Source organism: Rutilus rutilus (genome assembly GCF_951802725.1).
Source record: "Rutilus rutilus genome assembly, chromosome: 1".
In the NCBI taxonomy this organism is placed as follows: Eukaryota; Metazoa; Chordata; class Actinopteri; order Cypriniformes; family Leuciscidae; genus Rutilus; species Rutilus rutilus.
In genome coordinates, this window is record NC_140209.1 from 67,494,604 (window position 1) to 67,518,992 (window position 24,389).

A 24,389-nucleotide genomic window follows, 5' to 3' on the forward strand; every position below is an offset into this window, starting at 1 on the left:
CCTAACGGTGAGGACGCTGACGAGGACAGCGTAGGCCGTATAAGCCTCGGCCTCGAGTGGTCGCTGCATGACGAGCCCGCGCTGTACATCCCGGCGCGAGGTTCACCCTCGCCCGCACCTAATCTGTCATTTATTTTTGTTTTGATAATAAATGGAGCCAGCCTCCAAAAGTGAAACCTGTCCTGTGATTTTTTTTTAAAGTTTTTATACACTAAATTGTGTTTGTTGTCTTTACATTAGATTAATAAAGTTTCATATAATCTAGAATAGATATGGAATAAATAGCATTCAATAAAAAATGAGTATCTCTCATATTGAAATCGAGTTTTTATGTGAAAGATTTGCTTTGTTGTGCATTTTAGTCATATTACAAAATAATTTATTGAGGCCAAACATAAAATAACATTATAAACTGTCAGTTCACCACGTGACAGCAGCAAGCAGGCTCCTGATTGGTTAACGCGGCGCGAATTGACGCAGAAGTTCAGATTTTTCAACTCTGGCGGCAGACGCGAATTCGCGTCGAACGCGTGAATGCACAAATAGCACTAATAAAATCATTCGCGCATAACGCGCTTAACGCGCTAGACGCTCAATTCGCGCTATTCGCGCGAACTTGACGCGCGAATGAGGCGTATTCGCGTCTACCGCGCCGCCCTCTACGCCTCATTCGTGCCGCAGGAATTTTTTACGCGCGAAACGCGTCTTTGCAATGACTTAACATTGAAATCACTCGCGCCTGACGCGCTATTCGCGTTCGGTGTGAACGCACCATAAGAGGGGGGGATTTCTGTTGAGACTACAAGCACTAGTTCCTCATCTTTCCCAGGGGGCGGGACCCGCTCACGCTACAGACCTATTACAGATCAGTGGGTGGGACTTTACTCTCTGAAACTGAAAGCAATATCCTCCATCTTGTTTGAAGCTAAGCTAACAGGCGCTGTGGAGACAGATGTAAAGTTATGACAATAGCGGAGGAGAGTACTCAATATGATATAGACTAGAGGAAGATGATTTCGGAAGTCTGATGCTTGAATCAGGTGTTTGTGGCTACCTTTACAAGCCGCATTATAGCGAAGAGCCGCCGAGGCAGAAGACCTGCCTGCCGCGGACGAGGAGCCCGGACTGGCTCGAGTTAGGGCGGACTGGTGGCGCCGGTGATCTCACTATGCAACTCATAGACTGTAAGATGCAACTACGAACACAGAGATAGAGTCCGTCTGCGGCAAAGAATTTCAACGATGACAATTTCTCCTGGACGAAATCTCTGAATCAGACGAGGACACGGACGTTTGTGTTGAGAACTATCCTAGTTTCGCACCGCATATGTTCTGACTGAACATCCAGGTACCATGCAATAATTCACCTTTTCGAAAGAAATACAAACGAGGAGTAATGAGTTCGCCAACTAACTAGACATTTTGTGTGAATGTGAAATTAATTTCAAGCTCTGTTGGTAGCTAGCCTTGTAGACGGAAGAGTGATTTCTCTTATAGGCAGATATGCGCTTTCTGGATTAGTGGGAGTGGCTTGCGGAGCTGTGCAATGTGGTGCATTGTGGGAGTTGTTGTCTTTCATACAAATGCGTCCTGAAGTTATTTTTTGTCTTTCCTCGTTAAGCGTAGTTAAGCGTATTTCCTCGTTAAGCGTAGTTAAGCGTATTTACTTGTTACGTTCAGGGTTTTTCCTGCATAGAGAATTATGAGGCGGCCACCTCCGTCAAATTCCGTGCTGCCTCCGGCTCGCGACAAAACTCGGACAGACAGTCACATGGTCAGATACACTTTTCCCACCGTGACGGTTCTGTTGCTGTTACCGCTTGTGTCCATTCTCAAACTGTATAGTTTGCTGATAGTGCTGCGGGGATCTGCTGCCAAGTAATAAAAACTTTCCATTCCAATTAATCGAGGGTGACAAATAAATCATTATAATGTGTTGAGTTTAATAAAGACATGGAACTCTCATCACAGTAAAACACAATGAACGTGCGTGACTCTTTTACTTTCGTTTTCAACAACGTTATTCTCTTCAGGGAAAAAACCCATCAAGGAAAACATATCAGGGCTCGAGTAGCTTGTCAGGGACCATAGACTGTCCTGGACACGTGTGTTTTTTTTTTGTTTTTTTTGAAGGGAAAAGTGAGAGAGAATTGTAGGCCTACTACTTGGCCAACCGGACAAATGCCCTGATTAAAACAATTTTTAATATAAAAATAATAAATAACCAGGGAATCACCGAAAATGTGAGGATGATTGTTTAATTTCACTTAATGTAAGTGGCGATTGATAGCCTATTGTTGATAATAATATAGGCCTACCTAATGTACTGACGGTACCAATGTTGCGCTGTTGAGGATCGCGCAGTTATTTATAACATATTATATTTGTTTTCCTGAATGCCATCAAGATTGAAACCGAGACTGATTTCATAACAGTTCAATAAACAAATAGGCCTAGTTAAAATTAAGTCACTTACATTTTAGACGCAATGACTGTTTTTGTTCTGTTTCAGCAGCGAAAATAGTTCCAAACAAAGATCACAGCAGAACCACTGCGCATCTCACAGCAACACTCAGCCATGTTTCATTACTGAATGATTCAGCATTTTAAAGGAATCGGTTGAGTCAAAGATTCAATGACCCATTCATAAACTGCCTCATTCTGAATAAATCAGCCGTTTGAATGTATCGTTTGAATGAATGACTCAATGACTCGCTCATTAAGACGGTCAAAAATATTTAAAATAATCTCATTTAATACAGTTATAATTTTTCAATGTAAATTATTTAATTTGATTGGTAACAGCCTAGTGTCTTATTTTTTTTATTGAATATATTGATCAAATTTAAGAATTTGAAATGAAAGATGGAGCACATTTAATAAAATTAAGGGAAAAATGCCCTTCATAAAAGGTACAAAAAATTTGTGTTTTCAAACAGTGATGTAATGAAACATTGACAATTTAATTTTGAAGGTAGTAAAGCCTCAGTTTAGGCTATTAAGGAAATGTAATTTGGCCAATAGAAGAACTTTTATTTTAAATGAATGTTCATTTTAAATCAGCCTGCTTCAGTGTGATATGTTACTATATTATCATGCTTAACACTAAGAATTTGAATAATTGTAATGTGATGATCAGATGCAGATATCTAAGGGCGGTTTGCGGGTGGATTATTTATTTTTAACAGTGGATTCAGGTGACTCAAAGTGCACCAGATGAATGAATTTGTCTTTAAAATGTACAAAATTTTGGACCGCCCCTAGAGGAACCAAGCTCCACCCACAAAAATAATGTGAGAAACACATTAGGCTATATGATGATCTACAAAAAATACTCATTTCCCGCATAAGGTACTGTGTTGCACATTGCCATGACGTTCACGCGCGCATGAAACTACGATGGTACCTCAACGTCCACATTAAGTCCTTGAATTTGAGGGTATTGGACCTGGAAAGTCCTTGAAAGGTCCTTGAATTTGAAGTTAACCAAGGTGTGGGAACCCAAACAATGTTCAAATGGGTGGAATGCCCCTTTAAAAACTTGAAGGGCTTTAATTTCATGAATGCTTCTGGCTACTGGCCTCTTTTGATAAAAGACACGTAGGGTTTTATTGCTGAAGTGAAAGCAAGCACCAACAGAAGTATAAATAAAGTGTTACACTGAACTTGCATTAAATGTAAATAAAATGAAAAAGTTTCCACTAGTGGTCGTTCCAGTTGAAATATTCTAAAGTAGCTCCTCAAAATATTTAATAAACATCAATGATTCACACTCACACACATTGTAGTTATGATTCTTCTATATTGTTTCTTCTTTGCTTCACTTCACCAGTGTGTTTGTGAGTTTATTGACCGTTTTAAAAAGTAGACATAAATAAATAAAAAACTATAACTGACAAAAGGCATCAACTTTGAAAGTCAACTTATAGCAATGAATTGACTAATTCACCATTAATAAATGAAGAGTTTATTGGCAAAAACTGATAAACGGCATGTTTAAAATAAAAAAAAAAGATCTGACTGCTGTGCTTTATCCTCCACATATAGCACATTCTGAATCAAAAGCCCTATTCGGACATGATTAACTTTACAAGGGTAGATGGAGTAAAGTAATAATAACCACAGGACGTCTGTAATATTAATGGCCAATTCGCACGGGATAAGAGATCCCAGTAAAACTAGCAGAAGTGGGAGGAGTAACTCAATTTACACACCGCCATCCCCCTCCTGTCGTGTCGTCATGTGTGTTGCTTCCAGTTATGTCCGGTCGAACGATGTATTAATTAACTTCAGATTGGATTGTGTTGGTCATAGTTTAAACTAACGCTGTTACCTAATGCTGAAAGATGCCTCTAACAAGTGCTTTCGATCTTCTCTCTGATCTGAATGGTGTGTGGAAAACACTTGTTTTGCCAGACTTGTCCCAGCGTCTAGAACGCAACTGAATGCTTTTTCAAGTGTCTCCATACTTGAAAAATCGCGGAAAACTACTTTTAAACAGGAAATGATGAAATATTTACGTATATATTTACAGCGGGTCTATTCGCATGGGACTAGTATCACCTGAGGTAATTAGGGCTGGACGATTTTGGAAAATAATCTAATTGCGATTTTTTTTTTTTTACCAATATTGCGATTGCGATTTAATGTGTGATTATTTTTTAAGCTCTTTATCTTTTCTATTATTAAAAAAAAAAAAAAAAAAGCAATAAATCATTGTAAAATAGGGAAGGGAAACTTTTGGCACCTCATGAGCCGATACATTTTTTTTTCTTTAATTGATCTTATTAATAAAACTTAAAATATTTAATGACATAATTATAAGTAGGCCTACTTATAATAATTACACATTAAAAAACTAAATGAATACAATTACATGTTAATAATTTTAACAAATATAGCTTCAAAACAAATAACAAAGAGGAAAAAAAATATTACAAGCAATAAACAAAGAGTGCTTTCAGTAGCCTAAGAGTAGGCTGTCTGAACGTTTTCATCTCTTTTGAAATTATAAGATGTGGTTTGTCCTGTCTGTTTAATAACTGACTGTCACATTAATTTCACGTCATAAAAGCATTTTGAGATGCAAGTACATTTAACCACGTAGACAGAGTCGCTCACAGCCGCATGCTCAAACGCTCTTCGCAAAGCGCACGTGAGTATTTGAAATTGAAAGCAGCTTCTGTCAGTGATTTATATATTTTTAAGCCAACTGCATTCCAAGACATATGATGCCTTCGTAGAACATTTGTAAATACCGGCGGGTGAGACCGCGCACTACAAAAGTAACATCACGCAGACCGCACGCATCTCATATCTTGTGCAATGAAGCCCGCGAATGTCCTTGTGATTCGCTTCAACTTCTCCGAACTTTATTAAAGATTATTTCTTGTAAGGTTCGAGTGGTGTCGTGTGTGTGTGTGTGAGAGAGAGACAGAGGAATTAGAAGCAAGCAGAATACGGTTGTTTATAAAGCACACGCGTTATCACATATCTGTGTTTAAAACTAAGCTCAGACATAAATCTGAAATGATCTTAATCGATACAGAATCGTTGGAGAGAATCTATAACACAATATCACATAAATTAATAAACTGTTATTTCCTGTAGCCAGGTCTATGTGTCGCGTGCCAAGTTGATGCTTCATCTGCAATACAGACTGGTTTACTCTCGCGTGCAGCTTTGCGGCAGCTTTGCGGTTAAAAAAATCGCATTTCATCATATCGCGATTTTATCGCAAATGCAATTAATCGTTCAGCCCTAGAGGTAATTTTTCTGGACCTTTTTCCTTTGAATGAGACGTTAAACCGAGGTCCTGACTCTCTGTGGTCATTAAAAAACTGAACAACGTAATACATGCAGCCTGCACTAGAAGTTTGGGCCCCTAAACCTTTATGTATTTATAATGCCACATATCTTTCTGATGCACTCAGAGCCAGAATGTGGTGTGCATTCTGGCGCAATATGGCTGCCGTTGCATCATCCAGGTGGAGCTGCACATTGGTGGTGGTTGAGGAGATTCCCCCTTTTCATATGTGAAGCGCTTTGAGTTCCTAGAAAAGCGCTATATAAAGCCGCGTTTCCACCGAAATTACCCGGAACAATTTGTCCCAGGAACTTTTTTTGCCCCAGACCGGTTGCTTTCTGCGTTTACACCGCGGTCTAAAGTACCGGGAAGGTAAACTGCGCACAACTGCTCCTCCCAGTCTGTGATGGACAGTTATCAGTTTTGAGCGCCACATTTATAATAAGTATGAAGGAGATTCAAACTGTGCTGCAGTTATGTATTGGTTTACTAACGAGGTAATTAACAAAACAAAATAGACGAGCACTGATACTAAAGTGTGTTCAAAAAACTCGTATGCGTATAAAATTAGACGACGTATGTTATTATTGTGAGATGCCAGGGACGAACGCGCAAAAAATTTCCTCTTTCGCAAATACGCTTAAAAAAAAGCCAGAACCCCGTCTATCAATCATAAATAGTGACAGTCTTGTAAATAGTTGTTTGTTACTAACCTCAAAGCGCTATTTCAATCCTGTTAGTACATTTGTAACATGGTTTGGAGTGCCTTGCAATAGATGATGTGTAAACATAATGACTTAATAATAAAAGCTGTGGCAGAAAAGAGACGAGCACTGATAAAGCGTGTTCAGTAAGCTCGTAATGCTAACGTTAGATATAAAATTTGTATCCGCTATTGCGGACATTGACCGTGAGATGGCTGGGACGAACGCGCAGAAAGTTTCCTCTTCCACAAAATAAAGCCTGAAACTCGTCGCCAGTCCACCAGTTTTTTTTATTAATTTCCATATTTGCAGACAGACAACTCTTACTGCATGAAGCCACGACACGAACCGCAATAGATTTTTTAAAAAGGGAGGTTAAAAATAAATAAAATGCTGCATGGAGTCATCCAACCAAAATGCGGCGTGAACACAACCAATCAGCTTGTGCAGCGCACAAGTCCCACCTCTGAAAGTTCCTGAACTTTGAAAAAGTACTACCTCGTGAGCAGGGACTATCGGAGGGGGAAATATTTACCCGGAACTTCATTTAGACCCTAGCTGGTTCCTGCGGTGTAAACTAGGGCTGTCCCCGACTATGGATTTTCATAGTCGAATCAGAATCGTCATGTCTTGCCTATAGTCGACTAATAGTCGAATCATGTGTATGGGGGCGGGGCTTTAACGTTTCAAAGCCGCGATGTACAGAAAATCCAGAAAGGTCACACTGCAGACAGGATTTGCATTTCACATGCAAATCAAATTAAATCGGCTAAATTACCTGTGCGAGCAGGCCAGCATACAGCACAACATCGATGCACCGAAAAAATAAACAATTAATTTACTAAATTAAATTAGAACAGAATATACCTTTCTAATAAATAAAAATACAAAACGAAATAAATCAGAATCAAGTCACAAGATGAGGAGCAAATGTGTGCAAAATGCCTAAAGTGCAGGGGAACATATATTCAAAACACAAGCCACAAATAGTTAGATAACCCTGACAGATTAATAAATAAAAATAAATAAAGAAATTATTAAAATAACGATAGTAGCCAGAATTTTCAACTTTGTCTTTTTAACTGCAGAAACAACAATAAATGCTAAACTGGAGAGGCAGTCTTTTTAGCTAAAAATGTTCACCAAAAATGTAGCATCCAAAAATCTAATTAGAACCGGCTGAAAAGTTTTGAAATCACTTGTACCCTACCTGATCGAGAGAACAAATCCAGTCTTTCACTCTGTCTGTCCGTTGGAGTCTTTTCAAATTGTGCGCGCGGATAAAATACATTCTAACGTGAAACCCAGTCTATGCGTGAAACGTGTTAACGTTGGCCGGCAGAAGTGCGATCATGGTTTTCCTGATGCTATATCCAGCCTTGGAGAATATCCTTTCTGATGGTGTACATCCACACTTTAGATTTTCTTATCCCAGACATTGTTAAAGATTTAAATCCTTGCCGCGAAGACGCTCCTCTGTCGGTCACGGATTGAAAGTGAAACTTAAATCTGTCACGGGGTGTTTGGATTTATTCACACACGTTAAAAAATATTTATTAAAAGCTTCTTTCTTTGCACATTTTTATATACAGCATTATCATAATAGGCTGAATATTAACGTATTGACATAAAAGCTAGTTCTATGTGAAATCAGACACTGAGCGCCCTCATATAGCCAAAGTGGCATGATCCTCGTTTCATAACACCTCTGCGAAGATTCGACCGTGAGATCGGTAGTCGAATCAGGCTCCTCCTATCGAAGCATCGAATCTTCGACTATTCGGGGTCACCCCTAGTGTAAACACATCGAGTACCAGCCCAAAGTTCCTAGTTCCTGGAGAAAGTTCCTGCGGTGGCAACGCGGCTTAAATGTAACTTCAAGGCATGTTATAAACCAGGAACATACGAAAACCCCAGGTAAACTACACTACTAACAATAACTCATACAAACTAACTGAAAAGAAAATGGTCTGTTCTTTCTTATGATATATTGTATCAGTTTGGTATTCATACAACAACATATTCGGTGGGCCATGAAATCTTTGTGAAAATTATCAAAAACGCACATTATACCCCGGTGTGCTTTTAACCCCATTTACCCTACCATTAATAAAACATGTTTTCTCTCTAAAACGATGCATAATACACATACTGCTCTATAAACTACAGTACTGTTGCCCAAAAAACCTGCAAAAAAACTATTTAAAATATTTCTGTGTTTTTTTTTTTCAGTATCAACAACAGGAAGAGAAAGAGAGCAGCTTCTTCTGGATCCAACTGTGTGTCCATGAAGAGGCAAGAGCCCCCAAAATTCAGTGATGGAGCAGTGACCTTTGACCCTGTGTGAGTATCATCATGTAGAGTGAGAGACACATGAAAACAGAATGCACAAAGGTTCAGAACTTTAACATGTATAATAAGTAACAAGTGGAATTCAAGATGCAAAGAAAGGAATCCTTTCACTTTGTTAAAGTGCCTTAAATAGTGTTTTCTTACGTTTCTGTCTGTCATTTCTTTGTTAGACCTCCATTTACACTGGAATGATTTTTGTTACATGTGTTGCATCAGTGTTATATTGACAGTAGTGGTTAGGGAAAAATTTATTCTGTTCAGTATCGCGATATTTTGCGCACGCAATTATATCGATACAGTAGCGCAAAGTATTGCAATATTTAATTTTAAAATTATCTGTTTTACTTTTGGGCCATAGGGCTGTGACGGTGGCAGTTTTTTACCACCACGGTGGTAATGGACCAACTACCGGCGGTGGTGCGGTGGTTGGGGGGTTTTGAAATAAAAAATGTAGTGTTTATTTGAGCAAAAAGTGTTTATTTGAGCGATTCCGTCAAAGAAACAACACACTAAAGAGTAAAGCATTGAAATAAATATCAGTAAATATTGGCAAATTAAATAATATAATAAAGTTACATCTATACATTTAAAAAAAAAAGACACGTGAGACAACCTACCACTCTGCGCTTTGAGAGGGATGTGGGACACGGGCAGGAAAGAGACCATCGACCTCTTTTCTGATATCTTCATGTTTTCTAGGCTACTTGTTGTAAAAGGTATGAAGAGCGAATTTTATCTTCCACAAGGGCAAGACATTTAGGTTATGTTTGATATTGCGCTGATAAAGCGAAACTAAATCACCCGCGCGTGTGAAACGCTCTTTACAAATAAACTTGACACGCCGCATGTCTAATAACAAGCACAAACTGTGTTAAAAAGAATTTGCCGTACAAGGAAAAATGTAGGCTATCTGCCCTATAGCGTTATACTTCACCACAGCAAAGCATACGAAAATAATAGGCCTAATTAAAAGCGAACCAAGGAAGAAACGTTTATAATCCGTGAGACGTGAGTGAAGATTTGGGAAAAGAAACAGTTGAGATTCCATGCAGGGATGAGTCACGATTTTTTAATAATCTAGTAGTTTATTTAATTATAGAATATCGAATAGGTTGTGCGATTATTCTCTAAAATAAAATCTCCATGTCTTCGGTGCTGATGTGGTGGTGACGCACGTGTTCATGTAACCGGTGGGTGACGCTGCCAATAACACACGTAACAGCTGTCACAAAGAACCGGCAAAAGTAATGATTATGAATGTGTCAAATATATAGCAAGGAGACATTTTAATTGTTTATTAATAAACTAGTGTTTTCTGTGTCAGTGTCGGCTGCAAAGATGAAGTTGACGACGCGCCTAGAGAGAAATTAACACTTCATACGGAATAGCCTACATAGGCCTAAGCATAGAGTAGGCTAGTCGGTTTCTTTTCGTTTTGAATTGTTTAGTTTAAAAGTAGACAATTCATGCTTTCTATATGGAATAACTAATGGAATATTGTTAAATTCGCTGATAATCGGGTGACCAGATCGCAAACCAGAATTCAAAGCCGACAAGCTTAAATTTATGGGCTCACGCACAACTCTCTCATTCGTCATGAATCCAAACGTTTCCATGGCTGCGATGTAACATTTAATTGCTAACCTATTTTTTCTTTTGTAAACAAAGCTTTGTGCTTCACTCGTGTCATAATATTCACGTAAAACAGCATTCACATACAAGAATAAGGTCTGTCCTGAATGTTCAAGGACAAAGTTTTTGCACAACCCATCTAAGTTTTTGCACTTCAGTTAATGTGTAGAAGATAATGTTCACAGAATTAAATGTGACATTTGAAGTGAGTTGAGCAGTCTTATTTTCCTCATTTTTTTTTGTAATGCCTTTGAATAATATGGGGGACATGAATCGCAATACATTGCAGAATCGAATTGCAATAGTTGCTGTATCGCAATATGTTAAGAATCGCAATAATATTGAATCGTGGGCCAAATATTGCAATATTATCGAATCGTCATATTTTTGCCAATTCCCACCCCTAATTGACAGTTATCTTTTAAATTAGTGATGCACTGAAATTATCAATCTTAATAAAAACTGAAACGAGAAAATTCTGGCTAGGAATAAATAAAATCAGTGGATCCCAATCCGGTTGTCGTGACGAATGGCTAAGGGTGCCAGAAAATCTCTGCTCATTTTAATATTTTTTATATCAATATATAAATGTAAGTTTTGTAAGGAAAATCTGATCGATCTGCCATAAATCAGCCAATAATAACTTCCTATGAATAGACTGATTATCTCTAAACCTGCCAATCATATGTTGATGACACTTTTAAAAATCAGGATTCATATCAGCTGATCAAGATAAAAGGAAATCTGTGATCAGTATAAAATCTGTGATTTTCTATTTCTAAAGGAAAGGTGGCAGGTTCTTTAGACATAAAATCTTCTCTGACTTTTCACATGCCTCACTTGTGGCAAAGGGGACTTTAATGTGCAACTAGGAAATGCAGTAACAAACTGAGTTTGCAGTCTCTATCATCAGTCGCAATTTACATGTAAATTAATTTCATGAAATCATATCACACCACAATAGATAGAAATTTGTCTGAAAGAGCAAACACTTATTTATACATGTTGTATGATTTTCATATTAAAAATATTAAAATAATTGTTCTTTGTTCACAAATGTCTTTTCTGTTTGTTTTTGTCTCTGTCTTCTTTATGTGTTTTCAGTGGTGTGAGAGCTGACCAGATCAGAGATGTGTCCTGTCAGACCAGCACATCCTCCTCCTGTCAGAAACACATCAGTCATCATGACACAGAAGCAGCCCTGCAGCTCGATTCTCACCAGCCAGTGCATGATGATCTGCAGAGAGTCAAAGACCAGCACAAAACCAGCATGAAGAACAAGTATGAGAGCGTATTTGAGGGAATCAAACTACAGGAGAATCAGACCCTCCTGAACAGGATTTACACACAGCTGTACATCATAGAGGGAGAGAGTGAAGGGGTGAATGAAGAACATGAGGTGCTACAGATGGAGAAAAGTTACAAGACACTCCAAGACACTCCAATCAACTGCAATGACATCTTTGATCCTTCACTTGAACTAGGATATGAGGAGAAGAGAAGAGAGAAGAAAGACAAAATCAAGACTGTTCTTACTAAAGGCATCGCTGGAATTGGAAAAACCGTCTCTGTGCAGAAGTTAATTCTGGACTGGGCCGAGGGAAAAGCCAATCAGGGTGTAGATTTCATATTTGTGCTTCCATTTAGAGAGCTGAACTTGATTCGAGATCATCAGTACAGTCTTCACAGACTTCTGCTGGACTTTCATCCTGAACATCAAGATCTGGACTCGTCGATTTATGATAAATGTACAGTTGTGTTCATCTTTGATGGTCTGGATGAAAGCAGAATTACACTGATGTTTTCAGACAGTGAGAAAGTTTCTGATGTGACTGAGTCTTCATCAGTGGGTGTGTTGATGTCAAACCTCATGAAAGGAGATTTGCTTCCCTCTGCTCTCATCTGGATCACCACCAGACCAGCAGCAGCCAATCAGATCCCCTCCAAATACATCAACCGTGTGACAGAAATTCAGGGATTCAATGACCCTCAGAAGGAGGAATATTTCAGGAAGAGAATCAGTGATGTGGATCAAGCCAACAGAATCATCTCACACATCAGAAGAGCAAGAAGCCTCCACATCATGTGTCACATACCCGTCTTCTGCTGGATCTCAGCCACTGTGCTTCAAAACATCCTGAAACAAGATCTAGAAATCCCTCAAACTCTGACTGAAATGTACATACACTTCCTCCTCATTCAAACTAGTATGAGGAACCAGAAGTATGAAGAGAGAGATCCAGAGAAACTCCTGCAGTCCAACAGAGAAGTGATTGTGAAACTTGCTGAACTGGCTTTCAATCAGCTGATGAAGGGCAATGTGATGTTCTATGAGGAGGACCTGATTGAGAGCGGCATAGACGTCACTGACGCCTCAGTGTATTCTGGGATTTGCACTGAGATCTTTAGGGAGGAATCTGTGATTTATCAAAGGAAGGTTTACAGCTTTGTACATCTCAGCTTTCAGGAGTTTTTTGCAGCTCTGTATGTGTTTTTCTGCTATTTACACAAGAACAGTGAAGTTATGAAAATGTTCCTGACAGGAAAGTCCAGAACTCAGTGTGAGACTGTTTCTCTGGATGTGTTTCTGAAGGGAGCAATGAATAAAGCCTTGAGAAGTAAAAATGGACACCTGGATCTTCTCCTTCGATTCCTTCATGGCATCTCGCTGGAGTCCAATCAGAGACTCTTACAGGATGTGCTGATTCACACAGAGAACAACCCAGAGAGCATCAAGGAAATAATCCAAAACCTCAAACGAGGTCAAAAAAACAATGTCAGCCCTGAAAGATGGATGAATCTGTCACATTGCTTGATTGAGATGAAGAATAATTCTATTGTTGAAGAAATGCAGGCATTTTTAAAATCTGGAACAAACGACAAACGTCTTTCTCTTGCACAATGTTCAACTTTGGCAAACATGATCTTGATGTCAGAGGAGGTAATGGATGAGTTTGACCCTAAAAAGTACAAGATCATATCATCACAAGAGGGTCTAAGGAGACTGCTACCTGCTCTGAGGAACTGCAGAAAAGCTCTGTGAGTGTGAAAATATGAACATAATATCAACTGAATTGAAATATGAACATAAATACCCCCATACTGATAGATTTCCTCTGGTAAATGCACTGTAATGGTCATTTAAAAATATATATTTGTATTTATTTACATACATTTGAAGTGTCCACTGATTAAAATATTATAAAATATATATTTTTAATTATAATTAATATCTAAGTAATTGCATTTCTGAATTTCAAAAATTTTAAAAGCTGAATTTTTCTCAGGGATTAGTCTTTTTTTATATATATATAGATGATTACAGTCTTTTTAACCAATTAATTTACATGACTTTCCATCGTTCATGATTTACTGGATAAGGATTAAGTATTTTTAGTAAAATATTTTTCTCTACCCCATAAAAATGCCCAAGTTTTGGTATTTAGGCTGTAGGTTTTTATTTAAATGACCTGACTTTTTCTGGTCTTTTAAAATCACGCTACCTCATATATCTGGTTGTGGAGATGCTTAATTAAAATAAGAAATATCTTGATTTAGGTCAGTGGTTTTCAATCCCAGCACTGTACATTTGTAATGTCTCTCTTATCTAACACACCTAACCTTATCTAACACAAGAGGTCTTGGAGTCTTTACTAACTAGCTGATGAGTTGAAAATGTGCAGTGCTGTGGGTACTCCAGGAACAGGATTGACCAGAAACTGTCTCTGAGACTACTAGTCCGGGTCTTAATGCTATGGTACTGTAACCGTGATAAGAGCACTGAAAATGTTATGTGGCTTGGATGGCTTGAGTCCTTGTAGAGTAATTTAATTTACTACGGCTTAGAACATGGCTCAACCATTCAGAATCAAGGTCCAGAACTATCTGTCTTATAACTAATTATTGACATACAAGAGGGCTTTTTACACTTGAAATAGTTAACCCTGGGTCGTTGTAAACCTTTACACTGATCATAATTTACCCGGGGTTAACAATTAATGCTGGGTATTTATAAACTGATGTTTCATGCTGTACACTTCTAAGCGGTTAACATTTGTATGCACATTTGCAGTGTTAGATTCATTGATTAGATAAACGCCGCATGCAACCCGTTTACATGAAGGCTTTTGCATTGCGCATCCTTGTATTATATATTGCCGACTGCTGTTGTTTTACGGTGTGTACTTTACTCTTAACACCTTTTACCTATTTATTTATTATTCTCAGGTAAGGTAAAGAAAGTCAAATCTGACCTAAACCGTAAGCATTCAAAAGGTACTTACAATTTGGTCAGAAGACTCCCCTGTGGTATGTTCTCATTAAAAGTCTTCCAGCATCATAAATCTCAGAAGGCAGATTTTGTAATCAATTCAATTTATTTTAATTGGTTACTTTTCTTTTTATAATAAACAAAAATATAAAGGCAAATAGAACTTCATCGTTTAAGTATAAAATACAATAATCACGCTTTGAATCAAAGGTGTAGTAAGCTCTGGGCTTCTTATCTTCTGCTTGGGGTTTCTTGTCCTCAGCTCTGGGCTTCTAGGCGTCGGGGGCACTAGCGTATCAGTATCCCTAGAGGCAGTCAGTTCATTCAGTCTTTTATACTCCTGTTGTTTTCAACAGACGTTAGGTTGACACTCCTCCAAAGTTTCCCAGATCCTTCTCCAGGCAGGTGCAAGCGGTCCATCTCTTCATGTCCTTGAACTACAGTAAACTCAACTAAGATGGCTGAGTTCTAGGAGTCCAGCGCACACACATAATCACACTTTTCTGCTCCTCTTACCATGGGTTGGCACAGTCACATATACATACAAAACCAATTACTGTACATCTATGCCAAAACAATATAAGCCATCTTTTACAAACAAAATAAATAACAACATTGAATGCAATGCATTATATCCAATACATTGGCTAAATATGTGTAACAATAAAGGCATCTATAATAAACAAGGAGGCAGGTAATTGCATTTTCTTGATATTATACAACACTGTCAAGTTTTTTTTTGTCTATATGGACTTTTTGGGCCGTAAAGGTTACAATGAAAAGGTATATTCTTCACTCCAATTGGCAAGTTTTCTGTTGCCATTAGAAATGCTTTCCATTAAACTCTGAAAATTACCTTCGCAACCATTAAAAATGTATGTTACATATATAGTATGAATGAGGGCTGCACGATATTGGAAAAAACTTGCATTGCAATATTTTGTTTTTCTCCGAAATATAAATAAACAGTTTCACCAGTTGATTTGGATAGCTCTATTTAAATAGAATTAATCAGTCTAGAATAATTGGGGTGATTTTGTAGGGAAGTGAATCTGCATAGTAAATAATAATTTATAAGCATAGACAAATACAATAGAAGAAAGATACAATTGAAATGAGCAGTGCTTTGGTTTTCACTGTATAAATGAAATATAGCTAATATAATTAATTATAGTAATGAATGCAATTTGTTTTGGTTAAAGCTAATTTTAACAAAGCTAATTTTGTGGTGTAGCCTATTTTGTCATTTATATTAGTTACTATGGTTTTAAATATGTCTCTATAGTTTTGATTTGTTTTATTTCAAATTGAGTTCAATATTTAATTAATACAATTTATCTTTGTTAAAGCTACAAAAGTAATTTTCTCTTTCTCTCTCTTTTGTTGTTTGATCACCATTGGTATCACAAACAGCTGCGGATACATTAAGCTGCTGTCCCTTTAAGATGAATGCCCGGACTTAATATAAATGACACGAATCCATTTTCTTTATCAATTGTTTACAGCACACAACCGACTGTATTTACAAGGATACTCGCTGAGACGGACATTCTTACTTAATTTTATGTGCAATGCGGGGTTAACAGCACAGAAGTGGCTCTAATTCTGCTAAACTCACTCCTAACTTACAAATGTGAAATATTTCTTTACCCAGGGTTAAAAGCGGGGTTTAGAATGACTATAACCAGCGGTTAATTGCAGTGTGAAAAGCCCTGTAAGAACATATAAGTGCATGTAATGTAAAATAAAAGTGCAACCCAGGCCTTCCCACTCTCTAACGTCTCTGCAGTGCTCAGAAGATTCTCCATTATTAACACAGGACCGAGCTCTTGACTGATCATAACCTTTTAACCATAGTCATCTCTTTTTTCAGATTAACAGCCTGTGATCTCAGTGATCAGCAGTGTGAAGTTGTGTCTTCAGTTCTACAGTCATCAAACTCCTCCCTGAGAGAGCTGGACCTGAGTAACAACCACTTGCAGGATTCAGGACTGAAGCTGCTCTGTGCTGGACTGAAGAGTCTAAACTGTGGCGTCAACATACTGAGGTTTGAGTTTCACATTCATTCTGTAAAGTAGCAGAAAGCAATTTCTGAGAATCACTGTCAATATTTGAAATCGACACCCCTCCCTTCATTGCTCCGTCCCTGAAAATAATGAACACGGTATGCATCACACGTGCCTAGGGTGACCACACGTCCCGTTTTTCCTTGGACAGTCACGTATTTCATCTCTCTTTTAAATGTCCCAACTTATTATGAGAAAATCGTGTTTTGTCCCGTATATTTTCTTTCCTAAATTGTCTTTGCTAGGTGATCATAAAAGTGAATAGTTAGGGTTAGGGTTAGTAGTCTTCTGTCATGCGAGAATAGCCTTATCAAAGGCAGCCAATCTCATCATTTTGGAGAACAAAATTACCATGCTATCTCAATTCGTAATCGATTAACTTGCAGTTGGTGAAGGCTGGATATTAGAGAGTAAGGAGATCAAGTCAGACGTGAAGATGTCAAAGAAGCGTGTGTGTACATTTAACGAGGATCTTCAAAAAGAGTTTATCTAGTTATTATGCGCAGTAAGTTGTGAAAAAATAACTCAGTGGTATTGCGTTGAATGACACACCAGAAGTGCTCTCAGACAGCGCGTGATCCCAAATCAGGGTTTTTCCTACATTGAAACAAATGTTTCATTTGCCTCCAAAACAAATGTTTGTCCTGCCAAAGCCTTATTTGATCAGTTATTGTGCTTTATATGTGACAGGGCACATGTTGACTGAGAGAGATTGAGCAAAGAACCTCTCTGTCTTCAAACTAAGCACTGATTCAAAACACAAATTCAGTGGTTCAAATTCGACAGTAAATTCAGCATTGAAATTTCAGCAAAAGCAGTAGATTGCCGAGCATACTCTCCATCTGCTGTTAGTCGACCTCACCATCAGATGGTGCAAAAGCGCTTGTTGTTGACGAAGACATTCATTCATAAAATGAAAATGATTATCTGTGTCAGTATGCGGAAAAGATGATAAACACACAAAAGCTGTGTTTATGTTTCATTCAATAACTTCATTGTTACTTTCCCTGTGTAGCCTACATGTCATCAGCTTTCTCTACCATGAACAGGATTATAATCGGTTTCCCTCAATACCTCATACTAAAGGATTCCCCTTCCGTTGGGACAAAACGCTTAACGTAGCTTAATGGACTAATACAGTGATATGAAAGACCAATCTTGCACCTTATTGGGGAAGTAGGCTGTAGGCTACTATATAGGCTACAGGCAAGAAGATGGACTCAGAATATGAACTTAACGTGCAAAGTTTCATGCTGAGCGTTTCGTGATATACTGGCACTAAATCAACACTTGATCAATTAATACTAACACTTTCTATTCTATTCTATTCTATTTTCTCTCTCTCTCTCTCTCTCTCTCTATATATATATATATATATATATATAAATAAATAGTATGCCTACGTGTATTGCATTAGCTTAAACTGTCATAGCACTTGCATATTGTTGTCCTATTGTTAGTTTAACTGTAAATCACTTTGGATAAAAGCGTCTGCTAAATGACTAAATGTAAAATTGGCTTGACATTGGACATTCGCACATTTAGGGACCGTCTCTAAAGTTGCATACAACATTGGCATACACGTTTCTAACTTCAATAGCAAACTTACATTTATTTGAATAAATATCAAAAATCCAAAGGGTGCACATTATGCCTGACACTACATGAACACTTTACAGTTGGTTTTATGACTGTAAGTCGTTCTATTCAAATGCTATCGGAGTTAGAAACGTGTATACCAAAGTCGTATACACTTTAGAGACGGTCCCTAAATGTGCGAATGTCCAACATCAAGCCAACTTTATGCCAGTCGATCACTGGGAAACGCTCAGCATTAAGCTTTGCGCGTTATTCTGAGTCCATCTGCTTGCCTGCAAGTTTGGTCTTTTATATCACTGTAATTAGTCCATTAAGCTACGTTAAGCGTTGTATATGTCCAGCAGGGGAATCTTGAAGTATTGAGGGAAACCCTAATAGCCTGCATGCAGCACATCGCCACAATATAAAGTTAAGGCAACTAAACAACCAAGATAAATATATGTCAACCTCAAAAATGTAATATTGGATCTGTATATCCGCATCGGGGAATAACATTATAATCTCGTTCACGGTAGAGAAAGATGCATGTAGGCTACACAGGAAAAGTAACCGTGAAGGCACTGAATTTAACATAAAACAGCCGTCATAATAATCACAAATACACTTACATTGCTGTAAATGAGTTTTATGAATGAATGACTTGCTCTAATTTTGCTGGTCTTCGTCAACAACACGCGCTTGCACCACCTGCTGGTGAGGTTGACTAACAGCAGATGGAGAGTATACTCTGCTCTACTGCTTTTCCTGCAGTTCCTGGACGTCAATGTTGAATTTACTGTCGAATTTGAACCACTGAATTTGTGGAAGCGAATTTGCAAAGCGAAATAAAATGGACCGAAAGTTGCCTGTTGAATATTATAGGTTGTAATTTTTAACAGTTTGAATATTTTGGAAGTTAAATATGAATGGTGAATATGGATTATTGAATTTTTAATAATGAAAAGCTGTTTGAAATGTTTGAAGACAAGAATTCCAAGGCACTCGAATGTTAGTGAAAAAAGTTAAAAAGCCTTTATTTCATTCATGGCTTACTTAAAAAATTGGTGAGAAGTACACCTATGCGTTGCGGCTACATGCCTTCATCAGGGTGTGTATAACAAACAGCGTCTCAGTTCATTTAACAGCAGCTAATTAATCAAATTAAAAACACCTGGTCACTCAACATCAAAAACTTTGACAGCACACAATTCAAAAAACACAAGAAAATCAAAAAACATATCTCACACAAAAGTCATAAAGCGTGAAAATATCATCATAAATATAATGCATGAGAAAAAAAAAAGAAAGAAAAAAAGAAAATCAAAAAGCATCTCTCACACAAAAAGTCATAAAGCATGAAAATATCATAAATATAATGCATAAAAAAAAAAAAATTTAACATCAAAAACTTTGACAGCATACAATTAAAAAAACACAAATCAATATTATGCCTATTCAATGAATCATCTTCTTGTATTAATCAAGTAACACAAGTCAAAATACATCCACCTGATAATGTATACATCAGATAACTTATTTTCCAAAAAAAAAAAAAAAAAAAAAACACTACAGAAATGGTACAGAGTCTAGTTCTCCGTTTAAGCCTGGAAATGTAGTTGCTTTCAATGTATAAATCTAGAAAGACTCTCTCTGTAACAACCTATTAGCCCTATCTCCTCCCCTTATTGATTTCGGAATATGTTCAATGCCAATAATTTTTAATGTACTTGGACTACCATGATTCGCATCTCTATAATGTAGGGCCATAGGATATAATGGGTTGCAGACTCTAATCGCATTTTTATGCTCTGCTAATCTGGTCTTTAGTTTTCTAGTAGTCATCCCTATATAGAAACAGCCACATGGACACTCCAGTCTATACACCACGAATGAGGTATTACAATTAATAAATGATCTTATTTTCAATTCAGAACCAGTGGTTACATCTCTAAACACACCAGTCTTAACCATATTATCACAATGATTGCAATTACCACACCTGTAATTTCCTACACTTAAGCTTAACCAGGTATTTGATTTCTTAACTGGAAGATGACTTCTCACAAGGTTATCTTTGATTGTAGGTGCTTTTCGGAACGCAATGGAAGGAGATTCAGGCATGACTTCTCTTAGATAAGGATCACTCATAACTATTTCCCAATTACTTTTTATAATTTTCTTAATTCTGTTAGCCTCTCTGCTATATTGTGTCACAAAATACACTGAATTGTCTGAATCTTGTGATTCTTGTTTTTGTCGTAATAGCTCATCTCTACTAATGTTTTTTACTTTGTTATATGCTTTATTAATCACCCTATCTTTATACCCTCGTTCCTTAAATCTTTGAGTCATATCTTGTGCCCTGATGTTAAAATCGTCTTCCTTATCACATATTCTTTTCAACCTCTGGAACTGTCTCACTGGAATATTCTCAGTCATCCATAAAGGATGGAAACTGTCTGCTCTTAATATAGTATTTCTATCAGTTTCTTTTCTGAAAATAGTAGTATGTAACATCCCATCACTTTCTTTAAAAATGTTGATATCTAAAAAATGAATCTCAGTGTTTGAATACTCTAGACTCAACTTCAAATTAGCGTTGGTATTATTTAGATATGTGTGAAAGGACAGCAAATCAGCCTCTGAACCATTCCATATCAATATAATATCATCTATATATCTTCCCCACCACTCAACATACTTCAAATAAGGATTTAAATCAGAGAATACATATCTCTTTTCCCAAAATCCCAAAAACAAATTTGCATAATTTGGGGCAAAACAGGCACCCATAGCTGTACCTTTAATTTGTTTATAGAATTCATTTTGAAACATAAAGATGTTGTTATTCAATGTCCATTCTGCTAACTGTACAATAAAACAAGCAGGTGTCCTATCAGCAGATGATCTCACATCCAGATAGTATGTTAATGCTTCCAATCCCTCCAAATGTTCTATGTTTGTATATAGTGACTCTACATCCATAGTCACCAATATAGATGATTCTGTCATTTTCAATTTTTTTATGTTATTCAATACCTGGGTAGTGTCCTGAATAAACGAAGGAAGTTTACGAAGTTTACTGGTGGTGGTTGAGGAGAGATCCCCTGACATGATTGTAAAGCGCTTTGGGTGTACAGTAGTACATATGAAAGCGCTATATAAATGCCCGATTCTATTCTACAAACAATTGGTTTAATAAAGCTATCAACAAATTTTGAAGCTGGCTCTGTAATAGATTCATTACCGCTAATAATAGGCCTCCCTGGCGGATTTTCTAGATTTTTATGTATTTTTGGAAGCATATAAAAAGTAGGAATCCTAGGATTTTTACAAGAGAGAAATTCACACTCATTTTTTGAAATCCATCCCTCTTCTTCTGCATGTGATAGAATATCAGTCAGTTCTTTTTTAACTCCTTCTATTGGGTTGGATTTTAAGCACTGGTAATACTCACAGTTCTGTAGTTGTCGCAAGGCTTCTTCAATGTATTGATGTCTACCCCATACTACAACTGCGCCTCCCTTGTCCGCTCTTTTTATAACAAGATCCTCGTTGTTAGAAATCCAGTTCAAAGCTTCTCCTTCTTCTTTTGAAAGGTTGTGTTGTTTTCGTTTATTTGAAGCAAAGATCTTGTCAATGTCATACGTTACTTTTTTGTAAAAGGAATTCAGCGTTGGATTGGATGCACATGGCATAAATGTTGACTTAGGTTTGAAGATTGTTTGAAATGTTTTTAATTGAAATATTCACAGCTTAAATATTCAACCATGTTGAATTTCAGCCCATAAAAATGCAAGCCCTGAAAATACAATGCATTAAAATGCAAGCATGGTTAATGCAATGCCTATTTTTTTCAAGTAGTGCAATTCAACAGGCTTTTTATTTCAAAAACATTTGACATTATTTTACTTCCATACACGTGGCACATTCAAAGATTTTTTTTTCTGAATTACTGCTGGGTGTAAATTTTGCAAAAAAAAAAAAAAAAAAAAAAAAAAAACCGTAGCCTCTTCTCAGACAAGTGATCCGCACATGCCGCTGACATAAACCACACTTTCAATATACAAAAAAAATCCTATTCAGTGATGAAGTGTTTTCTGTGTTGAGACAAATCCTTTGCGATGCTCTAACAGCCGGGATAAGCACACAACACGTCCACGTGTGCTAATTTCTGATTCGTGACTTAATGACTCATTTGAACCAATTCATTTGAATAAATGGTTAAAACAACTGATCTGTCCAACACTGAACTCACGAGACGTCACTGTCTGAATCGGTGTGTAACAAATCATTTACTCAGAACACCTCTGTGTGCTTAACCCATTTAGCAAAAGTGGTTAATAAGATTTAGCCTTAATAATCCACACATCTCACGTAAATACATTCAATTATGGCTCAAGTGAACATAAACTGCTGGGTTAAAACCGGATATGTGTCCGTATATTAGAGGCCTTTGGTCTTAAATTGACAGCTGCCTAGAATACCTGTTTGTGTCATTATGTCAATCAAACAACAGAAGATGTTAAATAAATGTGTACGTTAAATAATTGACTGTAATTTATTCAATTTGTATCACTATCGTATTTGTCCAATTGTTTGTCAATTGCTTTGTTCTTTTTTATGTAACAAAAATGAAACATATATTTATATTTATTTACATAAATTTGAAGTGTCCACTGATTCATATATATATATATATTATAATTAATTAGACTTGTAGTCAAGACCGCCTAAACCGAGACCAAGACACTACCAAGACCAGAGGGTATCGAGACCAAGACAAGACCAAGACCAAGACCAAGACAGAATAAGTCAAGACCAAGACCAAGTCGAGACCAAGGCCGAGACCAAGTCGAGACCGGAGGAAAAAAAAACAGACTAGTGTTGAAGCTAAGCTATAACTTGTATGAATTCAAGAAAAGCAGCATAGGGTTCAGCCGCAGTTGGCAGAACAATACAGAGACAGACCATGTAATGTGTGTGACTGTGAGCTCACTGTAAATGTTTTTGCAGACTATCAACTAAAGGATCAAATCAACTATGTGAGCAATTATTGCATGACGGCTGTTACTGCACTATTAGAGGATTGAGACTCCCTTAACTTTTGTGTACTGTTGAGAACTGACATGACTGGTACTGACTGGTTCATCATCTGACAAAACATCAAACACCTCCAACACCACCTTGCTCCTCCAACAAGTGTCTAAAGAATGAGAAATATTTAACCAATTGAAATGATACTTAATGTGTAGATGAAACAGCAAATTAAAGATGCACAATTATAAACTTGGATTAGGCCTAATGTTTAGTCAACACAACATAGATATGCAGATGATATTTAAAAGACCATTTATTTAGTCTAACACCATCTTAAATACAATACTGTATTCAAACAACAACACACACACAATATCAAAGACACAAATTCATCTAAGCAAATGCCTGTCTATCTCTGCCGATTTCGGAGTCTCAGACTCCCAAATTAATCCATTCTGCAACTTTTAAATACATAATTAATTTTTTAAAAACGAAATTATAGGCTTAAGTGCAGGATCCGAAAGTTGGTCGTTTTGTCGCTATGGTTACACACACAACACACACACACACACACACCGTTTGGCGGTGCACTCAAAGTCATCTGTCAGTTGTGCAGTTACCCAAAATCTCCTGAATGAAGATAATACCCATCATGTCACTGATATGTGTTTTTTAAACCAAGTGATCAAAGTTCTCGTTGCCGCTGCGATCAGTGGCCGCGGATAAAGTGTTTTCTCGTGTGGCACGCGCACACACCGCTCTGTCATCAATCCGGCTCGCGCTTCAATCCGTTCCATTGCGGATAATAATGTTGCATTATCGAACGTTGTGTCGTCGTGGATATTGTAATATTGTATTTCTAAATCCCCCGACCACTATGACGGTCTGAGACAGCGAGACCTAGACAAGACCGAGAGGTCCGAGACCAAGACAAGACCAAGA

The 24,389-nt window shown here is 37.3% G+C and overlaps 1 protein-coding gene across 2 annotated transcripts in view; it reads left to right on the forward strand.

The window, feature by feature from the left end:
- Nucleotides 1-24,389, forward strand: part of LOC311294934 (uncharacterized protein) — a 453,797-nt gene that overhangs the window by 292,481 nt on the left and 136,927 nt on the right. For both annotated transcript variants that reach the window (XM_084416040.1, XM_084416041.1), the window contains exons 3-5: nucleotides 8,742-8,852; nucleotides 11,598-13,532; nucleotides 16,637-16,810. In XM_084416040.1, the coding sequence (XP_084272166.1) occupies nucleotides 8,742-8,852; nucleotides 11,598-13,532; nucleotides 16,637-16,810 (2,220 nt within the window). The remainder of the gene's footprint in view (nucleotides 1-8,741; nucleotides 8,853-11,597; nucleotides 13,533-16,636; nucleotides 16,811-24,389) is intronic.